At 44.1% G+C, this 20,349-nt stretch overlaps 1 protein-coding gene across 1 annotated transcript in view; it reads right to left on the reverse strand.

Moving 5' to 3' along the window:
* Positions 1–20,349, reverse strand: part of LOC110049839 (uncharacterized) — a 116,880-nt gene that overhangs the window by 83,995 nt on the left and 12,536 nt on the right. The window contains exons 6-20 of the mRNA XM_089290559.1: positions 19,531–19,637; positions 18,690–18,729; positions 16,170–18,049; positions 14,844–15,146; positions 14,685–14,724; positions 13,647–14,306; positions 12,808–13,023; positions 11,947–12,215; positions 11,234–11,436; positions 10,529–10,717; positions 8,316–8,615; positions 6,819–7,172; positions 5,270–6,348; positions 4,607–4,883; positions 1,040–3,151 (exon numbers count right to left, since the gene is read on the reverse strand). Coding sequence (XP_089146685.1) covers positions 1,040–3,151; positions 4,607–4,883; positions 5,270–6,348; positions 6,819–7,172; positions 8,316–8,615; positions 10,529–10,717; positions 11,234–11,436; positions 11,947–12,215; positions 12,808–13,023; positions 13,647–14,306; positions 14,685–14,724; positions 14,844–15,146; positions 16,170–18,049; positions 18,690–18,729; positions 19,531–19,637 — 8,029 coding nt within the window. The remainder of the gene's footprint in view (positions 1–1,039; positions 3,152–4,606; positions 4,884–5,269; positions 6,349–6,818; positions 7,173–8,315; positions 8,616–10,528; positions 10,718–11,233; positions 11,437–11,946; positions 12,216–12,807; positions 13,024–13,646; positions 14,307–14,684; positions 14,725–14,843; positions 15,147–16,169; positions 18,050–18,689; positions 18,730–19,530; positions 19,638–20,349) is intronic.

Genomic DNA, 20,349 nt, shown 5'->3' on the forward strand with positions numbered 1-20,349 from the left:
ACGGGGCTTAAAGCCTACTGTGCCAGGTGTGAGTTTCTTGAAAAACCTTCATTTTCACGCTCGTCGTTATCAGTGCGCATGCGTCTCAGTCTTCTTCAATTTTAACCGACCTTGTACCAATCTGGTTCCCAGAGTCTTTGTTCCCCTTGATTAGGGGTCGGTAAACAAGAGCTCTGGGAGCAACCATCTCAGGCATGCGCCATAGATGCAGACTGCGCAGTGAAACCGGATGGGCAGGATTCGGTTATTTCAAAATGCTTGCTCCCAGAGCTCTCGTTTTCCGACCGCTGGTCAAGGGGAACGAAGACTCCGGAAACGAGATTGACCTTGTTCCTTTTGGCTCACTTCTACCTATTTGGTGATTTACTCACCTTTGCAGACGTATACCTTAAGGCTTTCTTTGATTTTAAGACATTGTTCTCAGCTATTAGCATAAGATGTGATTATAAAGCAAAGTGACGGCGATTTAAATGACTTGGGTTTAAATGCACACCAGAAAGCATCCACAGAACAATCCTAAACGTTTTCTTGTCGCTTAATACTTTTATCGCTTCACGTTAACGATATCTTCACGCTATTGTAGTAATTTAACGGATATTAATTTTAAGGAAAGTCCGTTTTGCTGTTCAGCGCTACAGCATTACAGCACCAATGGTGTTTGTAGTAAGTGGTTTGAACCCAGGAGTATCAGTAGTTCGTATATAGTATCACTGTCCTGTTGAGAGCCTGAGTAAGGGCTTCTGAAAGAACTGTTGTTCGCGACTGACTTTTCTACATATTCTACAGAAGTCATCATCACAGTTTACTTGAAAAGTGTTTGTCTGTCGATGGTACTAAAGCTAACAGCATCTTAATGCCATCAACTGCACGACAAACAACTTTCATTTGACTCATGATTACTTCCGCTTAGGTTGTTTTAAAAACGTCAGTCACCATAAACAGCCGTTTCCAGGACTACTCTCACCTGAAAGATCACATTACATGAACAACTGTAGCACTGATAATGTTCAAAAATGCGTATCTACGCACAACATCTTACCTGTTGTATCCTTGGCCATCCGCCGACATCAGGCCTCCGTCATCAATGGTGATATTCTCTCCAAGAACAGTCATTCTTGTGCCATGGAACAGTCCGCCTCCCTCGATAAAGAATGCTCTGGCAATGATAGTGATTCCAGGATGAATGATTGGAGAAGTGAAGGCTTGCATGACGCCGTTGTCCTGCACTCGAACGGTATCAAATTCGAACGAACTGTTGGTTTGATTGGCTGTGTTTCCGCCGTGATACATCCAGAACGCTCCGCCGTGATGTATCGTCATGTTCTGAATGTGGTCTACCGTGCCGGAAATGAACAACGTTACGCCGTGGACTTCCGTGTACGGCGCCAGGCCGAGATATCCTTCGGCGTAGACGTGTACACTAAACGGGATATCTATTTCCGGCCGGTGTAAATCCATGACTTGATTGGTCGAGACGTGGAGGGTACCGGTACGATCCCCGATCATGTGACGGAAAAACAACGACGCATTACGCGCAACTGGTTCGGTTAGTAAAGCCAGATGACCGCCTCCATAGATCTGAAGTTCTTCAAAGTGAAAATCACGTCCCTTCCCAGCAAAGTCGTGATTTGCTGACTGTGGTAAAATCCAAGCGCGACAGCCGTCTGCTGTTAAATCATTGTAGTCCGCTATTGCGGATACCAGTGGTTTTTGTCCTCCGTTGTGGATGAGTAAAGTGCGGTGCGTGTGAATCATGTGATACAGAAATACAGTACCCGGGCCACCAGCCTCGGCTTTACAAAGATGCTCTTTGCCAACCTCACATCCAAGAGCCCTTCCACCTCGCGCCTCATACACGAAGTACGTGGATGTCTCATTCACCTGAAAGTATATAGCAACTCTGCCTCCCGATCCACCACCCCCAGGGTATGAACTGTGACTCGAGCCGGCCCCTCCATTAGCCGCTATTCTGCCATAACCTCTGATGGTCTTGCAAAACATCCAGATACTTCCACCGCTACCACCTCCACTTCCGGTCAGTGATAACGCATCTTCACCACTAGCTGACACCAAACCATCCACATCGATCAGTCCTGTCACGTTCATCCACAGCATACCCCCACCATTACCCCCTCGGGTGCCACTCCAGCCCTTACCACCCGCACTACCAAATATGTACGGCTCGTATAAATCCCCGTAGGCGAAGCCCGTTTTAGGAGTCCCCGATGTAAGGCTTCCTCGTCCCCCGCTGCCTCCATGACCAGCTCCGGACGCTCCTTCGTTATCGTCAATACCGTGGCCGGGATTGATCGGGGACCCGTAAAAGTCGTTTCCTTGGTAACCATGTGACGTATTGTAACCAAGACCATCCGCAATCAGCGACCCACCATCGTCGATTGTGATATTTTCTGTCACAAATGTGAGGCGGGAACCTCGCATCAGTCCCCCTCCTTCAATGTACACCGCGCGAGTTGTAAAAATAATGCCTGGGTCATTAATCGGAGATGTGACACAGTGGATGATTGCTGTATCCTGGATTCGGATGATGTCAAAGTCGTAATGGTTGGCTACCTCACTGTCTGTCTGTCCGCCATGATTCAACCACAACTCACCACCATGGTGCAAAGTGATATTTTGAATGTAGGCCAGAATACCTCGCACGATAATCTCCACGCCATGGATTTCCGTGTCAGGGGCCAGACCAAGAAACCCTCCGCTGTAGACTTGCGCACTGAAGGGGAGATCAATCTCAGGCCGTTTCAAGTCCATAACTTGCTTATCTCCTATATGCACCATACCGCTCCTATCACCGATCATGTATCTAAAGAAGAGCGAGACATTTCTTGAGTCGTTCCCCGCGCGAGGCCAAACACCCAGATGCCCTCTGCCGTAGATCTGTAACTCCTCGAAGTGAAACTTGTGTTCCTGGGCAGCGAAATGATGGATTCCTGACTCAGGCATCACCCACGCCTTGCCGCCTTCTTCGTCCAACTTAGCGTAGTTGATATGTTTATTCAGCGGTTTGCCACCATTGTTGTCAATGAGCAATGTGCGATGGGTATGCACCAAATGATACAGAAACACAGTCCCTGGTCCGCCATTTTCCACATTCTGTAGACCTTCCTTGGCTTGTCCTCCATGAGCTTGGTAACTTTACAGAGAAACAAAAAACAGTTGCATAATCTAAGGAGTACCTTTTTAATTAAAATCTCATCTTTTCGAAGATTAACTAATTAACCAAGAGTAAGGTCTTTACGGGGAAATCTCAGACCGAGACCTTGCCGTATTGACCGAGCGAGGTCAATACGGCAAGGCCGAGGTTTGAGATTTCCTCGTTAAGACCCAACGTTCGAAGTTAATTTAATAAGTTATTTATTATGCGGCTTTCTGCTTTGTTTTTGCAAGCCCGTAATCGGCCCGGTTGTATTACGGGAGAATAATGCCCTACAATCAGAGCACGCGTTACATCGGCTACAAGAACAAGCCATACAATAATAATCTTTCTTGAACAGCGAAGTTACAAAGTTTTTCCCGTTATGCTTACATAACTCTGTCGAACTATGTCGTTTCGCAAAGTGTTTGTTCATCCAAAACGACCCGAGAATACCTAACAGACACGAAAAAATAGAGTAAACGAGTGGTGATGATGAAATTAGGTATGAGCACACAGAGACATGTAAAAAGTTTTGCGCGAATAGAGTTTATATTTGCACACAATTTCATTTATCTCTGACTTAATAATGGCGTTACGCGAATGTCGAAACATCGCCGCATCATTTTTACTTCCTTAAACTTTTAACCAGATGGTTTTAAGGTTCTCAACAATTTTTACTCAATGTTTTATATTTAAATCCCAATGATTCCAAAATTAAAGATAATGATAATGAGAGATTTAGAGTCTTAGTTGAAGGACTCGTAAAGTTTCCGATCATTTTATCCAATCGAAACATATCACGAGAACAGGAAAGTTCTCCGAAAATATCCACGTCACCATAGCTACAGCATTTACTTTGCACGTTCGTGACTATGAGCTTAGCAGCCGCAGGTGTTTCATGTGAGTTGCTCTCATGAAGGTCAAGACACCATGAAAAATCCATTTCAAATAGGAATTTGCCATCAACATTTGCCCCAGGGCTGGGGGGCGGGTTACTCCCAGAAAACATGGGTGGGGTTGTGCAGCCCGATTCTCAAAACCCTTACCCTATTTAAGACCCAAATCTGCGAGTTTTCCTGGACTATTTATGACCTGACCAAAAATTCGATGCCCTTTTTCAGACCCGACCATTAGATCAATACCCTGTTTCAGACCCGCCTTATAATTAGTTCCCTAGTTCAGACCATGGCAAAGGAAATGTTTATATGTTTCATTAGGTAGGAAACACACACCCAATTCAAGTCAAGAGTGCAAAAACCATACCATATTTGAGACAAAAATGGCCAAAATCAATACACTATTTCTGACCAAAACTGCAAAAAAAAATAAAAAGCATACCCTTTGGGGTCGCACATACCTGTATAGCCTACATAAGGGATTATCCCTAAGGGGTATTTAGAAAGGCAGCTAAGCTAACAATAATGGTATTTGTATGTATCTGAATATAACCACCTGAAGTAGGAGAAAGTATCGTTCTTCGTGAAGTAGACAGCAACACGTCCGCCTGCTCCGCCACCCCCGTGATAATGATTAACCGAAGTATCTTCTGGAGATGAGCCGCCATTAGCAGTGATCTTTCCGAATCCTTTGATGATGTAGCAGTAGATCCATACACTACCACCACTGCCTCCTCCTCCCTGGGGTTGTGCGTCAGCACCGTCGGCCGAGAGAGCACCATCGATTTCCAAAAGATTGGTGACGTTCAAAAAAATTGTTCCACCCCCAGCACCTGAAAAGTAATTCAGCAAGAAAAAGGTCATGGACCTGTGGTGAACTGTGTTGGATATTTGTGATATTTCATGTTGTTGTCTACCTTTAGGTGTTTTTGTGTCCACGGCTCCCATGCATGGAGGGGATGACGACACAATACAATCCCTATGTAGCTAGGTATAGATTTCATGTGACCAGGTGATCATAAGGTATGACTCAGAGAATGCCCGAAGTGAAATGATGAAAGAGGAAATATGGTCACGTTTTTGTCTATAGCGCTTAAGGTATGGTTTATGGCAACTTGAAAGAGAGTGGAGAGCTGAGAGCAATATTTTGTTCCCTAATAACGTTTTCTGTATGAATTTACCATTTTTTTCAAACATTCAAATCACATTTCTCGTTTACCTTGTTTTCCAGTAGCTCCTCCGCCACTACTTCCAAACTCTATTGGTTCGTACATGTTTCCGTAGGGTAAGCCTACTTTAGGCGTTGTCTTTCCCCTTCCTCCGGTGCCCCCGTGACCTCCACCAGAGGCTGCCACGCCAGTTCCAGGCCCAAGTCCTCGGTTGATCGTCCCATGAACACCTTTGCCCGTTCCATCAACATGTCTATACCCGTGGCCACTAACTGTCAAAAGACCCTCTGTGTTGATACTGATGTTTTCAGCAAGGATTCGAAGATCACTTCCTTCTACTTTACCACCACCCTCGATATGCAGTCCTCGCACGGTCAAATTCATCCCATTATGTGTTACAGGTGACGATATCATTTGAACGACACCTTCAAACTGCACACGGATAAAGTCAAACTTGAAATCGTTTTCCATTGCCTCGTTCTCAGTCCGCGAGTCTTCCCTCAACGCCAACAGTCCGCCATGATGTAATGTTAAGTTTCTGATGTACGATATCACACCATCTACATGTATCTCAACTCCGTGAACTTCTGTTGATGGAGCTAGACCGAGAAACCCGCCTCGGTAAACACGAACACTGAACGGTAAATCGATACTTGGTCGGATCAAATCCATGGTCTGGTTGTGGCCGACATGAATGGTCCCTGTGCGATCACCGATCATGTTTCGGAAAAAAATCGTTGCGGACCGATTGTGCGGCTCGGTTAAGATGGCCAACTGGGCAGCACCATAAATTTGTAGCTCTTCAAAGTGATAATTTTGGTCGCCCGAGAAGTTGTGTTCTCCAGAGCTTGGAAGGAGCCACGTTTTACCTGATATCAGAGATGGGTCTGAGTAGTCGTTAATGATTCTATGTTCGGCAGGGAGGGCCTTTCGGCCGGCATTGTTTAACAGAAGTGTGCGGTGTTTGTGAATGAGATGGTACAGGAACACGGTACCGGCTCCACCAGGGAGAGCTTCCCCGGTAGCATCTCCCCCCAAGGATTCAAACACCCCACTGTAGGTCCTGTTACTTCGGAAGTACACTGCTATCCGACCTCCTGCTCCCCCGCCGCCATGGAACAAATTGTGTCTGAAACGTAAAAGGGAGAAAAGAGCACTTAATTTTTAAATTTCTGTCTCTAATTGAAGAAAGCTTCTGCCGTTTGTTTGTCCTCATTAGATAGCGACCTACACTGGAATTCCACACTATAGTTCGTGCTCGTCTCCGTAATCAGTGCCAATCTACCAATCTTAATTTATCGTGGTGTAATCCCCGGGGGAGAATCCCACATAAAAAGGAGAGGGGTGTTCTTCGGAACATTTTGAAAAGAACCCTAGGAGGTACCAAGATCCTGTTTTGTGGGTGTGGGCGTACCGCAAAAGCTCCCACTGTCGATCTTTTGAGGCTGAACACTCTAAGAGGTACTAAAACCGCGTTTTTAACCCCTAACAGGTACGACGAGCACCCCCCGTCCTTTTTATATAAGAGTCCCCTCCGGGGTTATAACTACTTCTGTGGGTCAAACGACCTAATACTACAAATAAACAATAATTCTTTACAGTGTCTCCACATTGCCGCGTCCTCCATTGACCTGCACAGCTCCGTATCCCTTCATCAAATTGGTGTCAATCCATATACTTCCGCCGCTTCCTCCTCCAGAGCGAGACTGCTGACCAGCAGCACCGTTACAGCTGATCGTTCCGTCAATTTGCAGGTTTCCCCTGACGGACATGCGTATTATACCTCCGCCCAATCCCCCTGTGCCACCACCTCGACACCCAAAGTGTTCAGGTTCGTACACGTGACCGTATGCCACTCCAACACGAGTTTGATCCCTTCCGCGTCCTCCATTCCCACCATGCCCTGCACCCGAGGACCCATCTGTACCTGCGATGCCTGCGCCAGCGGTACAACTGGAAGAAAAACAAAACGTTTAGGCAGGAGAGTTTTCATTTGTGAAGTACATTACAGCCATGAAATAACGAGCGCTGATACAACGAGCCCTTCCTCCTTCATATCCGATAAAATGGTAATGTGTTGTTTAGAAAGTCTCCCTAAATAACAAACTTCCCCCTGTAGGAAACCGTTAAACGTCCTGACATAATGAATCTACCGAGGAATATCTGTACTAATCTCAAACTTGTCTAGGCTGATCAACTTCCCGCTCTAACGGCTAACTTTCCGATATAGCGAATCTCACCTACTCACAGGTATAGGAAAACACTTTGTATAAGGAACAAGCGACGATAATGACGGACTTTTCGTTATAACAAAACCTACCAATTTATTAAAGTTCTGGTTCATAATAAACCTCGTAATACACCAACCTTCCCAACATAGCAAACTTCACAACAAAACAAACCTCTCGATAAAGAGACCAATCGATACTACATGATAACGAGCCTCTTGATCTCACTAACCCTTACCTGCTTAACCAACCCCTCTAATAGATACAAATCTTTAAACAATGAACCCCTAACTAAGGAGCTCTGGTTAATGAGCCTTCCGATATAATAAATCTCAACAAAACAGGAACCTCTTAACACACGTAATGCATAACGTGTATAACGTTATACATGTCAAGTATAACGAACCCGTTCAGTTTAAAACGTAGACTGCGGACCGGGGGTAAAATGCACAGTACACTGCAGACCATAGACTTTTTAACTGAATTGTTCCACCATTGAGAGCTAACCGTAAACAGGCTAACCGGAACGTTATTTAGGCTAACCTGAGTGATATTCAGGCTAATTATACCGAAGTGATATTCAGTCTAACCGGGGCGCTTTTCAGGCTAATCGGAGTGCAGGCTTTCACCGCAATTAGCCTGAATAATTCTGTTTACCGTCAGCGCTCGATCATGGAAATAACACAATATATACTTAAGAAGTCTGTAGTCTGCAGTCTGCATTTTACCTCCGGCCTGCAGTCTGCATCAATATTCTACCCTGAATCCTCATTTTACCCCTGGTCTCCGGTCTGCAGTCCGCAGTCTGCATTTTACACTGACCGATAACGAACCCTTGTAACTTATCCAATTTTCCGATGAAACGAACCTGTTATCGAGCGTGTCGCCTCGAACATGTCCCAGATCATCCACAGTGAAGTTCCCAGCCAAAATCCGCATGCGCACCATGTGGAGAATTCCACCACCCTGAATCGCGACGTCATCGATGTTCAGTGTTAGCGAGTTGCTATTGACATCTGGAGTGGAAGTCACCTCTCCCCCGTCAGCCACGGTGAGCGAATGAAATATGTAAGTGCCTTCACTGTTAGCGAGTTCCGTGGAACCTGTCAGAGCGAGGAAGAGTCGACAGCTTTTTGCGACTGTCATGTCCTTAACGCCAAGGTATCCCCTAGAAAATAAAGCAACAGGAAAAAAAGTGTCACGCAAATGCGTATTTTTTTCTTTCTCTAACTATGAACCTTTCAGATATGAATAATTTAGGTTAATTAGTCGCGCACACATCATAGTTAATAGAGAAGAATGGTTATGAAGTCCGGCAAACATCAAAGAAGTAGTCAAAGATACCAAGATTTATGTTGGAAGGTCCACGACCGTGCACAATCTTTTGTTTTGCGTTCATACACTGTGCCAAAACGTTTCGATTTGTTAGTTCCTCGGACAGTAGTAAAAAACTATTGTGTTTTGTGCAGGGTCAAGGCCAAAAAAGAGAACAAAAACATACAACAACGAACTTTGTCGAGTTTCAGAACCGTTCCTCTCTATTATTCGTTCCCCTGTATTCATGCACACATGAATACAGGCTCAGTAACTGACAAACGGATGAGATGGATGACCCGTTTATGCAGGCACAAATCCAAATCACTTCATTAAATTCACCTGGGATTTAAAACTGCTAAATACCGCGGGGGACTGGGGAGCTGCTAATCGGAAAGACACAACCCCTAAGAGGCACCAGGATCGTGTATGGTGGGCGTCGCTTGGAATTATTTCACCCCCAAACGAGAGATACCAATTCTAAAACATCCACCACGTTATCTTGCAATTTCATCATTTTTGAGAGCGATAAAGACGATTGTAAATGAGACAAAATTAAAAATCAGTTTATCAATATTTTGATCAAGTTCAATATCCCAAATGGTACCGGAAACGCTCCCGCTGTAGACCTTTTGAAGCTGAACACCCTAAGAGGTACGAAAACTGCATTTTTAATCCTTAAAAGGTAGGACGGACACCCCTGTCCTTTTTACATGGGAGCCTCTCCCCCCACACCCCCCCCCCCCACGGGAAAAATACCAGTAGCCTCTCCCCCTCGCCCACGGGAAAAATACCAACTCCGGTGTTATAAAGATTTCGAAATTGTGTCGGTTGCTTTTCTTTAGAATTAAAATAATCCAAACCTTGAAACAGGGTTCGCTTTGCATTTAACTCCTCTAGCTTGCACTGTCCAGTCACAGGGAAGATGTTACCGTCTGAGCCAATCAGGAGCAAGGCAATACATGTACACTTATTCGATGGTTTCAGACTGTCTATGTCTAATATGTCTAATATGCTCGGATATTTTACGAGTTGTGTAGTATTTTTCCGCGGAGGGTTAGGAAAAATACTGGCAATGAGCAAAATGTCCGCGCGTATTCTATGTCAAACCATAGAATAAGGCATTTATTACTGATACCATAAATATGTCACTTTCTAGTATAGTCGCACCTCCGGTTGAGACCACCTCTCGTAAGCGATAGTCTCTCCTCAGCGACCAGTTTTCCAAACTACCAGAAGTGTTCCAGTCAAATCACTATATTTCGAACCTCTTTTAAGTGACTAATTCTCGTAAACAACCACGACCACTTTTAGAGCTAAAAGTTTGAAATTTTCTTTTGTTTTTAACCTCTCGTAAGCGACCACTTGACGGATAATAGAGCGTAAATTGGATAATAAGGTGTTGTAACATTATCGCATTCCTAGATGGTACGAGAGACGGAAATTTCTCAATGGAAAGTACCGGATTTTTACTCGAAATTGTCTTATCACATGAACAGATGAATAAAACATTTAAAACATGGGGTAGGTCTCTGCAGTTATCATATGCTAATGAGGCAAAATTTTGACCCAATATGGTCTAAGCTCTCGTAAGCGACCACCTCCCGTAAGCGACCACCTAGGCTTGACATTTTGTGTGGTCGCTGACGGGAGGTTCGACTGTATTTCGGTATCTAGGTTTTGAAATACACCCTACATCATCCAAAAATACCGAAATCCTCACCTAATAACCACGATATCAGTTGTAAGAACAGCTTATTTACTCACCTAGTAGTGATATCAATTCCATAACACGTGAACGCCGGTGGTAAGTGAAAGTGCCCGTCTTTGTAAACAAACACGTTTACTTCGAATAACTCATGATCGGCAAACTGACCAATCACGATTTGGTTTGGTCCCACGTGGAGAACTCCTGTGCGATCGCCGACAAAGCTATAAACCTTCAGTCCATGAGGTCTGTAAAGGAAGAATAAGCGTGAGTTACTAGGAAGGTTTAATTTGTTACAATTTATCACAAAAAAAGGAAACTTGTTTTTTGGCCCTCATTGACAATAATGAACCTTCTTTGGACGCCGATGTCAAATAGTTTCTATTATCGAGAAGGTGATTTCCAAGTTTAAATAAAGTAGCTAAAACTGTCGTGTGCATTATTCTTGTTCTAAGCTTTCGCCTTCTTCTGCCTTGTAACGTTTAACAAAACCGCGAAAGCAGTGATTGCGTGACAAGTGAGTGACAGACGATTTTGAGCAGAACTTAAGCAATAAGTAAAGTGAAAAGACAGACATATGTTTTCTAGTGTACATAAAAATATAGCCGAAATAGGAAGATGCTGCTTTAAACAATCAGAAAAAGAAACACGAGTACTCGAACCCTTCTTGAAAAGTTCCTTAACGTCAACTTTAAGCGCAGTCAACTGTCAGGAAAGGAGCTTACGCCCACGACACTTTTAATCAATCATTGTGGTGCTCTAACCTGGTAATATTGGGGTGAAGAGCCAGGTGTGCCTTCCTCAGAATGTGTACCTCCTCCAGTTCATATTCCTGGCCTATCGGTTGCAGCCACGCCCTTCCACCGTTTGTATGCGTTGATGAAAAATCAGATATCTCTGTGACGCTCGGGTTTAAGTTATTGTTATCAAAGATCAGAGTTCTGTTCTTTACACCATGTTGGGTGTCCTGTCAACAGAAAAAGTATATTGTACTAAGCCATTTCAGAGATACCATTTACATGTACCTCTGTTTCAAAACAAGTCCCATTTACGACCTTTCAAATGAAAATGAGATTGATTGGCAAGACAATGAACATCCAAGTTTTAGTTTTATGTAACAGAACACCAGGGGGGCCTTTCTCGAAAGTTCCGGTAGCTTTACGGTCCCGAAGTCATATTCTAAGATCTAAATTAAAGGAAACGTAGACCGGGTTTTAGCTGAAAAACCAGTCCATTCTCTTTTGTTTCTTGATATTATTATTGTTTGAATTTCAAAACTATTAATATCTAGATTTTGAATGCAAACACGGCAAACAAAAGACAGCTTTTTGGATCCGGTAACTACAGGGGCTTTCGAGAAAGGGGCCCCAGAACTCGTTAGAAAAGCAGGTAAAAGGAAACATAGAAATGGCCTATTAACTGAAAAGCACCCTTGATCATAAAGGTAATTCTCCATCTTTTCAAGGCATAAGCTTACCTCAAGATAAACAGTCCCGGCTCCTCCGTTGCCACCTCGAGAAGAGCTGCCACCGAATGCGGTCAACGCTCCATACCACCACTCCCTGTCCTGCCAGTAAACAGCCATTCTACCTCCACCCCCTCCTCCCCCATCACCGTTACCAGCTCCACCATTTACAGCTATCACTCCTGAGCCTTCCAGACCACGGGTGCGGATCAAAATACTCCCCCCGCTACCTCCACCGGAGTTGGAACCTAGTCCTGCGTTCCCACTGACAGTTATGCTCCCTGACAAGAAAATTCACCTTCAATGTAAGCAACAACTGTTGCCTAGGATTATGGCGTCTGATAGCTGGATCATTCATAGGAAAAATAATCACAAACAAAAAACAGAACTGCTTGATATAACCAAATAGCAGGTAGTAACCTTATCGGCTATTATTGATATATGTATATCTATGTAACGTCTTGTCTTATGCGCTTAGACATTTTCCAAACAGAGAGCTTTGCGCTTTTCAATGGTCAAATTAATTCTCTCTAAGAGACGCGCCTGCAGGCAATCATGGTAGTTGAATTCATCAAAATAGTTATCCAAGATGATGATTCCCTGCAGGTGCGTCTCATTTCGGGAATTAGGCATTACCCTGGCGTAAATATTTTTCGAAGAGGGCAAACAGTTTTTGGTCGGTTGACAAAGCGTCTTCGTAAATCTTGGATGAAGTAGCTATTCTCCGGGTCGCTTCATGTTGCACGTGACATCGTGCTCCAGCTCTAACTCCGACTAGAGAACTAATGTGAAATCCATGTATTCCACTAGAACTCTGTATCAGACTTAACAAGCCAAAGTCAATTCTTAAATTTAATCTTAATTGTCACTTACCTTCAACAACTAAGGTGTCAACTATTTCTAACGACAACACTCCACCTCCTGTACCAGCACTGGAGCCCAGTCCACCGCCACTTCCAAAAACACCAGGGTTTTTGTAATCTCCATACGGCACACCAGTTACCATGGTTACTCTTCCCTTCCCACCACTACCACCATATCCCGCTCCTGAGCCATCTGAGGATGCAGGTCCAGACCCGGGCCCATTACCTTGAAATATTGAAATTGTTTAAAGGGCACAATACTTATACAAAGGAAACTTGAGAAAATAACTAGAGACTGCCGTGCTCTGATTGGTCAGTCATTTCCTCGGGTCACTTTTATAAGCAAAGTGGCAGTTTCGCGATTTCAAGCTTAACTCAAGTTCTTCGATCACTCGCTTAACTTAAAACACACCGTTAAACTCTTATAATCAATAATTAGACTGACTGACGACTAACTAACTGACTGACTGACTGACCGACCGACCGACCGACTGACCGACTGACTGACTGACTCATTGACTGACTGACTGACTGACTGACTGGCTGACGGACGGATGGACGGACAGACGGACGGACTGACGGACGGACTGACTGACCGACGGACGGACAGACAGACGGACATTCGGCCTGACTGACTGATTGGCTGTGGTTTTGGTTCATTGTTTGATTGATCGACAAGATCAGTAAGGCGTACATGTGTAAGCAAAGCTATGCAAGTAGAGTTGGTTTCTGCGATTTGAGATGTTGATGTATAATGTGATTGTAATGAAGTGTAAAGTAGTGTCCGTACTTGGAAGTTGTGTCCGAGATCAAACTATATGCAAAGAGACACAATCAGCAAAACCTTACCAGCGAGGTATCCTTGCCCATCAAGTGTCAATTTGCCGCGTGGATCTACCACGAGTGACTCAGCTTTCATCGTCAGCGATCGAGCTTCAAATGTTCCGTCACCCTCTATAGTCACCACTCCTTCGCGATAAACCGGTCCATGATCCTTAGTAACCTCTACCGTCCAGCCATCAGATTCATCTCCCAGCAGGCTCTTCAGGAGAAGTCGACTTGTTTTTTGCACTGTTATGCCAACAAAGTTTAAATTGCGTGGAGAGGACTCTTCAAAAGAAACGGTTGCTCCATAAGCCACCATGAGGTGCGCTTTAAAACCCAACACGGTTCCCCAGAAGTTGATCTCGGAGCTTCGCTGTATACTCGGATAACTTAAACTTTCCGCTCTGCGTATTTCTACAGTTCCGTTTGGTAAAACAAAGGTTGCGTTTTCGTAAATAAATGGCACCCACGTCACGTTGATCCGTTTGTATTCCGACGTTCCCGTCATGTTAAGTGTATTGAAAGGTGGCACGTGGATGTAACCAGTGTCATCACCATATATGGTATCCACATGCACTTGGGTTCTCGCGCGCGGGAAAACCAGTTGACCACCACCATAGACTTCGATCAGTGTAAAGTCGTAGACAAAATTGTCCGAAGGAGGGTTGAGATATGCTACGGCTCCTAAAGTAGAAAGGTGTGTTTAATAATTAATGTTAACAACAACTTTACATAACTACTCAAAGCCATTACTTTGAGTAGATTGTTACAGTACACACCGTCAGACAGAAAACAATATTCCAAAACGTTTTCAGCGTCGTTTCCAGGGATTTTCGCTTAGAATCCCAATTTTCCCTTCTCCTCAAAACCCAGCACTCCTAATTCCAATTCCATCTGGTATGTCCACCATTACTATGCCTTGAAACAGCTTGAACAAGCTTGAAAAAGCTTGAAGAAGTTAATAAAATCATTTGCTTTTTCTTTAAAGATCTAAGTTAACATTAACTATTGTTCAAAGAGTGATAGGCAAGATTTCTAGAGTGTTACAATCCAGTTACTAACCTGTGTATATGAACTGATCGTAATGTTTGCTAAGGGTAGCCTGCAAAACAAAAATATATTAAAAATAAATAGATGAAATAAGCACACTAAAAAGCACTTAAAAGTAAAATAAGACAAGGGATCATTTTCGATTTTTTGGCACTCCCCTTAAGCACTTACCAGGGGTTTTAGTCCTTTGTTGTCAATGCGTAAGTTTTTGACCACGGGCATTTTCCCATCCAAGTATATTACCCCAGGCCCTCCAGGTTCTACATTGCTCGCAGATCCTTTCTTTCCCCCACTTGCATCTGTTTGGTCGCTATGGAAACCGCCGATGACGTAGTTTACAGTGATTCTTCCTCCAGCGCCACCACCGCTATAATAGTTCCCATCACCACCTTTGGCCTCAATTTTGCCACTTCCGGTAAATTGATGACAGGTTGCCCACAAGGACCCTCCACTTCCGCCACCACTCGTCGAGGTCTGAAGGAGAAATAATATTACGTTGACATTCAAAAACTCAGTTAACAACATTGGCAGACGGATCTCCGGGTCACTGTTGTCTGATACAGGAACCTCTGTATATTGCGGACATTTCTTGGTCCTTGCTGGAAGCTGACCCGCTTAACGGACACCTTTTAAATTCGGACACTTTATATGATACTAATGGTGTGTAACTGCATGTAGTTGGTAGTTAAGATATTCTAAACTTACAGCGTACAGACATCGAGTTATGAATGCACGCGAGCGCTTGCTAAGCACGAAAATATACAGTAAATAAATATCTGCGGTAATAAATAAATACAAATAAGGTAGACAAAGTAACAAGTTGAGGAAAAATTAATAGGCTAATCAAACTAAAATTGGTTTAAATTGTTTACGTATAAGCGGTGGCCTCATGGCTACTGCGCTCGTCTCCGGATAATAATAATAATAATAATAATAATAATAATAATAATAATAATAACAATAATAATCAAGTAATCCAGCAGACTTATGACTGCCCTAGGCTCGCGGATTGAACTCGGCACCATAAGTTAAAAGCGGCAAGACTTTAAGGACTTATAATAATAATAATAATAATAATAATAATAATAATAATAATAATAATAATAATAATAAAAACTTATATTGCGCAGATACATATCGAGCGGTCCGGGTTCGAGCCCTGGTCGGGGACATTGTTTTGTGTTCTTGGGCAAGACACTTCACTCTCACAGTGGCTCTCTTCACCCAGGTGTATAAATGGGAACTGGCTAACTTAATGCTGGGGTGTAACCCTGCGATGGACTAGCATCCCATCCAAGGGGGAGTAGAAATACTCCTAGTCGCTTCATGCTACGGAAACCGGGATAACCTCCGGCGTGGTGGGCCACTTGGCTCATATGCAGACTTTACTACCCTTTATTACAAATGGAATGTAAACCCTTGCTTGATCAGGTCCACGCTTAGGTCTGAAGTTATCAATAGCTTATCTCAGACAAAAGACGAACGATTCCAAATTACCTGTCCAGGAAGCCCATTCGTCTGAATTAACCCGTTAACATTAAACGAGTCGCTGATTTGAAGAAAAATTCGTCCACCACCGCGTCCGCCACCTGTGTTTCCACTGCCATTCCCACCGCCACTTCCCCACCCTCCTGGTGTGAAAATGTCACCATAGATCAGGCTCTGCGCCAGTGTTTGTGTCCCACGTCCCCCTCGACCTCCGTGACTCGCCCCAGCGCCTCCGCTGTCTTTTTGAGCTCCGGCTCCAGCCCCCATTCCTCCGAGAGCACCGCCACCATCCACTGAAATGTGCCCCGATGATCCGACATTAAGGTTGTCGGTGACAAGGTACAGCGAACCAAGTTTAAAAAAACCATCCACTTGAACTGTAGTCACGTGGAATGTGGAATTGATTGCGCCGTCAACAACTGTGGAAGGCTGGGCTCGATAGTGAATGCTGACTTCACCTGTTGGTTCTATGACAAACGAATCACCAGTTAAGGGAGCACTGGGTCCGACCGCTGATGCAGTCTCCATTAATCCGCTGACGCGTGTCCGATTGATGTTCAGCGGCTCAGAAGTCTCGAAGTAAAATCTCCCGTTAGTGTCGTTCACTGTTAGATCATCCCATAATGTGCCTATTGACAAGTTCCCGACACGCAGAGTTCCTGACAGAAACACTTCATGGCAAGGAATCGTTGTAAGATCCACGGATTCGATGAGTACCACACCGTAAAATCCAACGTCACATTGAAGAATTCTCTCTTGGGACAAGCCTGCCATTTTCACAGCACTCAACGATTTTACATCACCATTGAGATGAAACCTGTTCAGGTGAAATTCACCTACAGGGTCAAAGTGAAACATGCCACCTTGTTCTACAGTCAGTTCTTTCCATCCCGGTTCGATCTTAAGCTTTTTCGGCAGCCACGTCCCATCGACTACAACGATATCTGCATGAACTAGTGAAGTTCCGTTCAGGGAATGTCTGCCGTGGGAGCCGAATTCCTGCGAGTTGTTTTGCACAAAAGCCAAAGAATTCGACGTAAGAGGCAAATCAAACTGTACGCTGCCATACTCGTCAACTTCGATTGTTCTAGTCACGGCTGGATCTCTTCCTCTGAAGAACACAGCTCCTTCGACGTGAAAATTTCCGTTGGAGTAAAACGTATCAAGTCTCGCATCCCCGTAAGGAAAGAAACTCAAATCACCGTATCTTTCAATCCTTAGGGTTTTCCACCCGTCTAACAGGGAAAGCACCCCTGGGTCAAACATCCCGCTTATCTTGACGTCGTTCATGGAAACGTAAGATACAGAACTGTTGCCTTCAATTTTCAGCGCGGAATTGAGCCCCATGGTCATCTGATCACCCGTAAGATTACACGGGCATTTGATGTCCATCTTTGAACTATCGCTCAGTATGAATCTAGATCCTGATGTAGAAACCGACCATCGACAGGACTCTGGAGATTGTATATCATAGTTCAACAACTGCAAATGACCCATCGATTCGATGACGAGTTCTCCAAACTTCAGCTCATTGGGACCAGAACCCGGATGCATTGTGACCCCGCCCTGTTCCTTTCCTATGTAGACGGTGGGGTCTCCCTTGATGGTAAGCACGCCGTATATATCAACTGAGCGCTCCAACGAAACATTTGGTTTTATATCGGACAAGAGGAGCTCTGCACCGTGGAATATTTGCGCGCAAGGCGACAGAAGACTGTTTATTTGAAGTTGAACGGAAGATAGAAGATACAAGTGGCCAGTATTGTCATCCGTTATGCTGTCGACGGTTAGGTTCTTAGCTGAGCCAGCGATGACTAGCTGAGCTCCTCTTAAAAATTCAATTTGCTCCAGTTTGTGGTCAGCGGTGATTGAGATCCACGCCACAGCGCCTGTCACAAAAAAAATCACTTGTTTAAGTAAGTCAGTAATGCGCGTATGTCATTACTCCTAAAGGTAATCGTATGAATGCGAGTACAATCAAGGATCTCCACTCCGAGTGATGTTTGAAAATTCTGTCAAAATTGCACAAGTCTTTAGGCGAGGGTAAGTTGAAAGAATTGTCAAATGTCACGAGTAATACGATGATTAATATGACCATTACCCCAAGGGATTATGGACAAAAGTGAATTCAAAGTTATGACTAAGAAAATAACGAACGCGTCACGTTAATTTGCTCTGCAAAGGAAATTTAAAATTAATGATGGATTTGGCTGTTCTCAGCCAATCATAACGAAGTAACTTTCTTAGTCATATAATAAGACCAATTCCTTTTCTACCGCTACTCCCCGGCGCAGGGGATTAGCGGGAGAATGGCAAGGGGCCTGGGACATGATAACAGCCGATTCTCACAGTGTTTTCGTTGAATATAAATTGGTAGAGCGGTGGCATTTTGGTACATTTTTTTACAAAAGTGGGTGTCCTGGGCCCTTTCGTGCGTCACTAACTCGCTAAGCTACCATCTCGGTACAGCGTTCCCTGACCACTTCAATCACCAAACGGTCTGTACAAAAGCCAGCACAGACAAGTTACCTGTTTGATGGAACACATTAACATCTGATGAACTAGTAAGCTGTAATAGGAATAGAAAAAAATTATGAGCGTAATTAGCAGGAAATCCAGACCAAGGAACCTTAATTTTAGAAAACAAAAAAATAAATAAATAAACAGCGAGTGATTCTATAACGGTTTTACCGTCTAAAACAAAATCACTTTGTCTTAAGAGGATAAATTCAATCACACTAAGATGGGATAGAAATTTGTAATGTAATTTTTTTTTTCTGCAGCCAGAAAAACCAGTAAAACTGGAAAACAAACCTCAGAGAAAGAAGAAAAACCAAGAACTAGCATTTGTAATTAAAATTTCAAGTCACGTTTGGGTGGAACGGTCCAAATAAAGCCGTGAGCGCGCGAGAAAAAGCTTTCTCAAGCCGGGTCGCTACTCTCAGAATTCTGCGGTGACTGTGCAGAGAAAGATAAGGGAGAGTCGAGAGAGTAGTTTGCACGTATCTTGCATTCTAAGAGTTTGAGAGTGTAAAACAAGCTGTTCAACAACAAACGCATACCATGCCGAACATGGCGGGTCAGTAAATAGACCCTCGCGTCAAATTGGTGGATTCAGAGCTTAATTGTTGTGCATTAACCTTACACCCGAGAAAGCGTTTGTTGTTTGGCGTTTGACGTTTGGCGTTTGGCGTTTGGCGTTTGGCGTTTGGCGTTTGGCGTTTGGCGTTTGGCGTCTGGCGTCTGGCGTCTGGCGTTTGGCGTTTGGCGTTTGGCGTTTGGCGTTTGGCGTTTGGCGTTTGGCGTTTGGCGTTTGGCGTTTGACGTTTGGCGTTTGGCGTTTGGCGTATGGCGTTTGGCATCGACTTACCCTCGGACGTCTTCCCTGGTTGTCAACACTCAATACTCGATACCTCGATCCGCTTTTGTAGCCATCGAAATAAACTGTGCCTGGTCCTCCAGGCTCGGGATTACCATCTGTGGAACACAAATCACATGTCAAGACTGTGAGAAGGATTACTGTCTATCAGAAGCATTGATCAACAGGCGATTCCCCATAAACACTAGATTCATACCTTGCCTTGGAAATGTGTGGGAAAGTGTTAAGATTGGTCGTTACTTGCGCGCCAAAATTCAACCAATAACGTAGCTATACAGTAATTGGTGAGTTGTCAGTGATTGGTCGTTACTTGCGCGCGAAAATTCAACCAATGAGATCGGTTGATCGGTCAGTTTTCCATATTCACGCCAAGTAACGACCAATTAGATGATAAACGATAGAAGATGACAATTTTTTCGACCAAATAGATCATGGGGTGAGAGATTCTCGCCCATATCAACTTTCTTTTCTCTCGTAAGTTCTCGCGCGTTTAGAGATGCGCCACACTCGCGTTTTAGGTGCGAGGATCCCAACCAATGCTTACCTAACTTTTTAACGATGCTACTTTTAGCCCTCCCCCAAATCTACACACGTGTATTTCACTTCTGGAAGTCTATCGATTTGGACAGTGCTTGGGTGAGAGATTCTCGCCCATATCAACTTTCTTTTCTCTCGCAAGTTTTCGCGCGTTTAGAGATGCGCCACACTCGCGTTTTAGGTGCGGGGATCCCAACCAATGCTTACCTAACTTTTTAAAGATGCCAGTTTTAGCCCTCTTCCAAATCTCCAACGTGTATTTCACTTGTGGAA

This window comes from Orbicella faveolata, unplaced genomic scaffold, assembly GCF_042242905.1.
Source record: "Orbicella faveolata isolate gen_17 unplaced genomic scaffold, um_ofav_v1 contig_2, whole genome shotgun sequence".
NCBI lineage: Eukaryota > Metazoa > Cnidaria > Anthozoa > Scleractinia > Merulinidae > Orbicella > Orbicella faveolata.